The sequence below is a fragment of the Nipponia nippon genome, unplaced genomic scaffold, assembly GCF_047370975.1.
Source record: "Nipponia nippon isolate SJK-2023a ecotype South Korea unplaced genomic scaffold, ASM4737097v1 scaffold_5, whole genome shotgun sequence".
Lineage (NCBI taxonomy): Eukaryota > Metazoa > Chordata > Aves > Pelecaniformes > Threskiornithidae > Nipponia > Nipponia nippon.
In genome coordinates this window covers 44,098,696-44,107,300 of record NW_028262369.1, presented here as the reverse complement: position 1 = coordinate 44,107,300, position 8,605 = coordinate 44,098,696, and the positions used below count along the sequence as shown (strand labels likewise).

The 8,605-nt window shown below is 50.2% G+C and overlaps 1 protein-coding gene across 9 annotated transcripts in view; it reads right to left on the bottom strand.

Moving 5' to 3' along the window:
- NTNG1 (netrin G1) overlaps positions 1-7,172 on the bottom strand; it is a 158,074-nt gene extending 150,902 nt beyond the window's left edge. For 2 of the 9 annotated variants that reach the window (XM_087733634.1, XM_087733630.1), the window contains exons 1-2: positions 5,908-6,754; positions 213-918 (exon numbers count right to left, since the gene is read on the bottom strand). In XM_087733634.1, the coding sequence (XP_087589760.1) occupies positions 213-458 (246 nt within the window). In that variant the 5' untranslated portion in view covers positions 459-918; positions 5,908-6,754. Of the gene's footprint in view, positions 1-212; positions 919-5,907; positions 6,756-7,036 lie in introns of those variants that run through there. The other 7 variants (XM_087733637.1, XM_087733636.1, XM_087733632.1 and 4 more) reach the window with 6 other exon arrangements.
- Positions 7,173-8,605: the final 1,433 nt, after the last annotated feature.

Here is an 8,605-nt window from a genome sequence, read left to right as displayed (position 1 = left end):
ATTCAGACAGTCAAGTTAGGTCCCCATAAGTAGAACATCTCATTGCCCAGCTTAATATACTGCTCAGCATTTTGTTCAGCAGAACCTTTCGCATTCAGAATATGATGCAGATTTTCTTGGATAATTACATGTGCACTACAGGGCTTCCATTTTGAAGCCATCTATCACAAATATATACCTAGTAATTATGCAAGATTAAAAGCTTGCCTTACCATTGCACAGAAAGTCTCAGGAGGATCTCCACACGTTATGTCTGGGGGATCCAGAGTCACTTTCACGTATTTGATCATGTCTCTGGCTTCTGGCTGGCAGGCCATGTAATCCCATATTTTTCCTTCTTCTGTGTAAATTTGAGTCTTACACACGTCATAGTGTCCCCACACGGAAGGGTAGTGCTGCATCACAGAGGATACGGTAACCCAGAGGGCGTGAAGTGACAGGAATCTTGACAAATACATTTCTAAATCCTTTTATGCCACCTTCGTAAGGATGCTCAGTACTGGCGTACGTGCAGTCTATAGATTATACATATATATATACACATGTATATATTTTATAAAATAGGTTCCAACTCAAACATGAAGCATTAGGACAGGGTGATTGTTTCACTAAGTTGAAGACTTTGGTAGAAGCCACCCAGACCCCGATGACAGCCTTTCACAGCAATGCAGCGCTTGTCCTTTGTCTTATAACTTATCTGTCAGGGCTTCTTGTAAAAGATGTCCAATAGCAGATAATAATTTGTGAAGTTGCAAGTCTTCAGCTACAGTGTCGATAACCCTGAGTGATCCTCCATGTTCAGGGCTCACAGGGGATGCCCAGATGCACTGATAAATCAGTATCCGAAGCAAAAGGATGAGTGTCTACAGGCTGGTGTCTGTTTCCCATCAATCATTCTTTTCTTCTGGCACCAGCACCCTTTTAGAAACAATAAGAGTTAGAGTTATTGTCCAAGAATCAATGCATTACAAATATATGATATGTTGACATTTTGGAGGTTTGATGCAGTAACAGGCAAATTGGTGTAATATGGATAACCTTTACCGTGGGTGCTGTGCTAGAATGAACAAACTACCAAAATCATTCACAGTGAAAAGTATTTTGACATGAAAGATTTAACTCTTCTCTAACAAAGACAGATTTATAATGTTCTAGGTGAGTTACAGGTTTCTGCTTCCTAAACTGTATTTTCACCCTAGCAAAACCAGAGAGCAAACTACCAAACTCAGCCATTGCCCAGATTGTGCAGGCAGGGGAGAGGGCAGCAGCAGGAAGGCGCTCTCATTAAAGTGCCACAGAGATGGGTATCAGGGCTACCAAGTGCTGATAGTCTCTTGCCAAGAGGAACCTCAGTGAGCTCAAAAAGCCTTACGTATTAGATTTTTTTAAATTTATTTTATTTTATTTTATTTTTTATTGGAAGAGTAACAAAGATATTGCAAGCACACTTCTGTTTCCTTCAAATTTCTCATTAGCATTGGAAGAGCTTTGGTCCTTTTTTTTTTCTTTGAACTGTGATTTACTGATCACACTGACGATAAACTAAAGATAAAGATAATAGTTCATTTGTAGCTTACTGTAAGGATGCTTTCCCCCTCTGTTATGGCAGTCTTATTTTCCTAGGTTTGAGAGTGGGGGTACCTGTGTACTCAGAGTTTATTTCATAGCAGATATACCTCTTTCCTCTCTTCAGAAAGCAACTAGAAATTCCCTCGGTTTGTATCGCCTCAATCATATTATTACAGGTATAAAATCCTAAGATGTTATTACAATGACTTAAAATACATATTTGCTAAAAACAGGTAAAAATACAAATTATGTATGAGAGAAACTGCAAAGACGGAGTAAGTTCCCTCAACACGGACAAGGAAAACCAGGGCTAGAAACTCCAACTCATTCCCCTCATCCTGCACCCGGCATCAGCCCATGCCAGCCGAGAACAGGGAGCCTGGGTGCTGGGCTCTCTGCAGAAGGAGGACTTCAGCCAGCTGCCGCAGCATCTCCTCACTCTTTTTGTCTGGATGCTAAAATCTAAGCAAACCCGTCAGACAGATGTTAAGAAACAATCGTAAGTCACCACTTTCTGCAGGCTGCTTTGCTTGTTCCCAGTTTTAAATTATGCCCAGTGTCACGAACCCTCCTATACCCCAAAACCACGGGAAGTGGTGTGTGACCTGATGAGCTCCTTAGCATGTCACTTTGGTAATATGCACTTTCAAAACTTATCTTCAAAGCTATTCGCAAACTGCCTCCCTATATTTAAATAATGCTTCATCTTAAACTGAGCTAAACTACAGACACTATGAAATGCCAACAGATGGTTGAATTGTGTTTCCATAGCAAAGTAATTTACAATAATTGCCGTATGGACGTAAATGCAATTTTCCATTATATTCATTTTATCAAGTGTTACCATACAACTCTCATATATTTTATCAGAATATGCAGAGAATATCTGAATTTTCATGCAATAGCAATTCTCAATTAGTTCAGATATATTTAAGCTTCCAATCTGAATTTGACACAAAAGCAGAAATATCTAAGACCAAATTAAAATTAAATCTTTTTAAGAAGCACACTATGTAGTACCACTGCTTTTTTTAGTGACCTTACATTCTTTTTTGTTTTCAGTGGGAATGTTTACTTATTATTTACTTATTATCTTGGAATTCAGTAATTCAGAGAACACTTTCCATGTCTTTCTAAAGACACCTCATACTCTTTCCCTCTAGTCCTTTCCAATGTATTTTACTATTTTGCAGGGGGAAAAAAACATGCCCCAAGCCCCATAACTTAGAGCAGTCATTATACAAAAGGGAAACAACTGCTCTGCTAAAAAAGGAGCAAACAATTTTTAATTTGTGACAAATCAAAACATACTCTGTATTGGAGAAGGCTTGTTTATAGCTGGAATAAACGGTAAGTGAACATCATGTTTCTACGTAGAAATAAGAAGTTACTCAGTTTAATTATCCTTAGACTACAAGCCTGTATATTCAGGCAAAAATAGATTTGTTTTCTTTAATATTTTCCTTGCTACCTCTTCAGTTACCCGTAACATTTTTATAACTGCTGAGACTCAGATCCACTAATAAACAGGACTGGGTAGGACTAAAATAATGTGAAGCAAGCCACTACCTTAACACACTGTGCTAAAATACTTCCCATATAACGAATTCTCATTAAAGTAAGCCAGAGTCATAATGATGGTCGTTACACGGAATTATAGACTATAACATCGATCGAATTTAGTGCACTGACAAGGAAAAAGTGCAGAGGAGTGCAAGACATGTGAGCATTAGGCAGCTGTAGCAGTGTACGACAGGCATTCCTGACAAGAAGCAGCCAATTATAGCTTAAATTTCTGGCATATAACCAGTTCTGATTAATAGTTTTCCATTACATTACAGACATATTATTAATGTATTAAAAATGTCAAGCTTTGGCAAGAACTAATACGGCATGGCTCAGTTAGTCTGCAATATCTTCTTTTAATGAGCTTCCATTGATACAGAGAAAGATATTGACCAAAGCACATTAAGGATCATGTGCTGAGCACTGCTGGGGTTTTTCTGACGGAGCTATATGATTTGTCTTGCTTATATTTATTCCTGCAGAGTCACTCACGATGTGCATTCTATGTTTCAGTGCTCTATTGCTAAGGACATACGGATTTGAATTATTCTGTAAAAAAACCTATTTAGAATAACATCTCTGAAGTTTACAGCTGTACTAGTCGCATAGTGCTAAGCCTCTAGCTGGGGGCAACAAAAGCGATGGTTTTTGTCCCCAGTAATGCCTGTGCTTTTGACCTTACAAAAAAGCAATCAAACAAATCAGGAATAACTGATGTCTGGTGCCCCGATCCCCTGCGCCCTGCGGTGCTCTGCTAGTCGCACACCCTGGGCATTGGGGGCCTGTGGGGGTGGCAAAGAGGGAGCAGCGTCCTTACTGACTGAGGGCGAGGGAACGGGGAACTGCTGGAAGGACGTTAGCTAATGTATGCAAAGCCTCCAGAGCACGCCGCGCCTGGAGATCTCCTTTGTGGGGCAAGAGCGGTATGAACTGCGGGGCCTTTTGGGCCTTGTACGTTCCCATGTGCCATAGCCTCTGCAACACGGAGAACACCTGGAGGCAACGGTGCTGAAGGCCACTTCTGCTGTCTCTGCTTTCCCCCAGAGCACTGCTCCGTCTGCAACGTGATGGGCATTCAGGCCACAGTGAGTATGTTAGAGCTGTTTGGGAAGAACGGCGTGCAGCTGACCCCCGGACTACAATGAGCTGTGGAGGCAGCTCTGAGCACACGCATCCCTTTCCAGGTGGGTAAGTCACACCTCACGCAGCGTTTTCATTCCGCTGCCTGAGCAGATACACCCTTCGCAAACCAGCTAAAATGCATCTTGGCAGAACCGGTGCTGGTGAAGAACTTCAGATCTCATCAGGGGTTGTTAGCAAATACTCCTCCTCTGCCTCCTTCCATCACTGTGAAAATCCACCCCCTTCCTCAAATAACTCCCTCTGCACAAAGCGCGTCGGCTGGACGCCCTGCACGAGCTCCCTGCTGGGAAGTCGTGGTGCAAACCGCACGGGTGGGCTCCTGGCCTCCCTCTGTGGCAAACAGCAGGTACGCGAAGGAGGTAATAAAATAACAAGCGATCACCTCTCACACAGACCGTGCATTTGATAAAGTGTGCGCTGCCACCACGCACGAGTAACAACGAGAGCCAAAACCAGTTGTTATAATGCACGGCAGCCCAAGGAGAACTGGCTAAAATCATTAAGCAAGGCAAGGAGTGCTGGCTGTCACCTCCCAACGCTGGCCTCTGCAGAACAGTTTTTTTCCAAAGGAAACATGCTTTAAGTTTGTATCCCTAACAGCTTCAGCAGATGAATGTATCTAATCAAGCCCAGGTAAAAAGATCCTTTGTGTCCACTCCAGTTATTAATTATTTAAAGACAGTTTAGAACGTAGGAAATAATGTGTATTATGAAACAGAACTAATTCTCATACCTGCAACTTAGAGTTAATTAAACCCAAGTGTTTTATACCTTGCTACACCCTAGACAGCTTGAGAACCTGGCACATATAAAGCTCCGGTATTTAAAAAAAAACCCAACCCAACCTCTTTTATAAATGCAAAATTATTCATCTATGCAAACGAGAAGGGGCCCTGTATTTAACAATCTAATACACACTTTCTATCATACTTGCATGAAATACAGTATATTCCAAACAATTGCTGTGGTGTCTTTGGACTCAAATGCTGCTCCAAACAAAGTTTAGGTTCTATTTTTATCCAGCTTATTTAACTATTTAGCAGAAAAAGATTTCTTTGCCTCAGGAGGAATTTAAAATGTCAATACCTGTTGGCTGAAGAAAATAAAATACAGCGTTCTGCTACCACAAAACGGGGATTCGGCACTATACTTAAAATATTTCTGACTTTCCCACATCATTCTTTGCTGAGTGACACCTCACGCTACCGCTGCCATTATGTGCCGGGTATCATCAGCTGTCAGCATATGGAGTAAAAGCACTTCAGCTATTTAAATTTTAGAGCCTTCGTATGTAGCTGCTTTAAGTTTTTCCTCTGGAATCTTTATAATTGCGGCTTTTTGCCTTAAATATCCCTGTACCTAGCATCAATCTGTTCTGCAAGTTTTTCCCTCGCAGAATTTAAGTTAGCATTTGGGGCGGTTGCAGTTTTTTTGGTCGTTATTTTTCTCTCTCGATAAGGTAACACATGTTCCTCAGGCAGTGGATCCAGGGTACAGGGCTACCAAGCTTTCGAGCCGTGGTGTGAGCTGCTGACTTTCTAACTCTAAGTTCTTAGCCTCAAAACTGAATGAAAATGAAAGCCTACCAGACCCTAGATTTGTTCTGCGCTATTGCCAGATTGTACATACGTAGCTAGAAAGTTGGTGCCACTTCTTATCAGTGTCACAGGGTTGAGGGTTGATGGCAAAGTCCACGACTCCATGAGAATATCGCCGCTAACTGCTGGAAACTCCCTGGTAAACATCCTTTAAAGCTCCAAAATATGCCAGAAATCAGCCTTTATTTTTTTCCAAAGAAAAAAAACAAACCAAAACAAAACCCCCACAGACCAAAAAACAAGCCGGGGAAAGTTCTACTGTGGTTTTCTTCCCTTCGACTGGCTGCCCAGGCCACAGCTCCTCATCCTTAACCGCATTGTCCTTAGGCAAGACAGTGATTTATTCCCTCTTTAAAAGCATCTCCACCGTTTGTTTCACTCACTGTCTCCGCTAACATCTCCGCAGAAGTAAGGCTGGCTCCTAGCATATCAGATCCGGAATATCGAAAAGTTGATTGCAGAACAATAAAAGTACATTCAGCAGAGGCCAAAAATGCACATGCACCAACTTTGAGCGTACAAAGGCATCTGTTTTATCGGGTTTAGCCGATCCGCGCTGCTCACCGCCACGTGGGGTTTCGTTAGGGGGGTCTGTGTGCGTGTCTGTCAACGCTTAGAAAAGCCGCCCGCAATTCCCGATGCGAGGGAGGGAGCCGTTTCCAGGCTGAGCCCCAGCGACCCGGCCGCTGCTCCTCGGCCAGCGGCGCTGTTCCCTCCGCCGCCGCCCCCGCCCTCTGCCGAACGGGACTTCGGATCTCGCTCGCCCCCCGCGCGGGAAAATCCGCGCTGCGGGGCGGGAGCCGGCGGAGGGGCGGGCGCCTCCCTCGGGGCTCTCCCTCCGCCTGCGCGCCGCGGCCGCGCCCCTTCAGAGCCCGGCGGGGCCCGGGCCCGGCTCCGCGGAGGCGGCCGCGGCGCGCAGGTACCGCCCTGCCCCGCCCCGCCCCGGCCCCGCCGCGCTCCGCTCCGCGCGGGCGGCAGGGGGCGCGCGGCCCGCGCCGATCCGCCCTCGGTCCGCGGCCGGCGCTGCGGCGGGGGGGGGGCGCGGCGGGGGACGCCGCACGCAGACCGGCGCAGCGCAGACCCCTCCGCGCCGCGCAGCACCCCCCGTCACGCCCCGTCCCGCCCCGGGGTGCGCGGGGTTGCGGGCGGGCGGTACTCACCGCGCGGGCTCGGGCTCGGGCACCGGCCTCGCCCTCGCCTCACCGCGGGGCGGCGCGGAGCCGCCGCGGCGCCGGGACGCGCTGGTGGGGCTCCCTCGGCGGCGGCATGAGGGGCCGCGGGGCGGGCGGGGCGCTTCTCCCGGGGAAAGTTGCCGGCGGGGCGCGGGGGCTCGGCGGGGCGCGGGCGGGGGCCGCCGCCGGCCCTAGGCACTTGTCGGCGTCGAAGTTTGGCGGTGCGCGGGCGGCGGGCGGTGCGCGGCGGCGGCGGGGGGGGCGGGCGGGCGGCCGCTCTCCTCCGGCGCCCGGCGGGGCGGCGGGCCGTGCGCGGGCGCGCAGATCATCGCCGCGGGTGCTGCCCGCCGGGGCTCCGCGCCCGCCACCGCCGCTCAGGGCGGGGCCGTCCCCGCGCGGGGCGCCGGCGGCCGCGGCATGGGGCGCGGGGCGAGCGGCGGGCGGAGCGCGCCCCTGGCCGGGGCCGGGGCCGCGGCGCGGAGGTCTCCGGCGGCGCGGCCAAACTTCGGGCGGCGGCGGCGCCTCCTCACTTCGGAGCGACCTCCCCGCGACTGCCGGCGAGCGGGGCGGCGGCAGCTACCCCACCTCCGGGCCCGCGCCACGCGCGGCCCTAGCGCCGCCGCCGCGCCCGCCCCCCCCGCCGCCGCCGCCGCGCTCCCCGCCCCGCCGCCCCCGCCGAGCGGACCGCCGCCGCCGCCGCCGCCGGGGGGGGGGGAGGCACCGCGGGGGGGGCCGCCGCCCTCCCGCCCGCAGCCCCGGCGGGGGCGGGAGCCGCCCAGCCCCGCAGCGCCGGGTCCGGCCGGGCGGTGGCCGCGCCGTTCCCGCTGGAGCAGCCTAATTTTCCCTTTTTTGTTACGGCTTCAGGCCGGTAGCGCACAGGCGGAGATCGCAGTAAGTGCTGTAGCTGCCCCAGCCCGGCGGGCTGAGCCCGGCGCTCGGGCGCGGGGACAGGGCAGCGTCCTGCCCGCCTGGCCGGAGGGCTCCTCGGCGGGGCTGGCTGTGCCTGGAGAGCACTGGTCCTTCCTCTGCCCGCAGCACCGAAGTGCCACCCAAACAGAAGGGAAGCCTTGTTTGCACTCTTGTGGTGCTGCTGTGACCGCCCTCCTCGTACCAGTCCCGGCGGGCTCCAGAAAGATGCGAAAACCCCGGCCCCACGTTCCGCTCTGCCTGCGCGGTTCCCTCTTGCGCCCGCTCCACTTCTGTCGTTTAACTGAGAGACATACGCAGTTCTCCCGTTCAGACTTCTCCAGGCTATAAAACAGTATCTAAGATTAATAATGATTAGTGAGTCCTGTGTAGGAATTGTGCTTACTCCGGGCAACTACCTGGTTACTGTATTTGACCGACTCCAGGTGCCAGCTGTGGGCAGTCGGACACTAGCTGTATTGTGAACACTCAGGAGCTGTGTTTATCATTTGTTTGCGTGGCTTGCATGTTAAGAGGTGTTAAATGCGTTCAGGTAGGCAACAGTGCCGTTGCATTCGGTTGACAAGATTTGGCATTTTGCAATGCCAGGATGTAACTGGCTGAAATGAGGCAGTGGATTTCTGGTGGAGT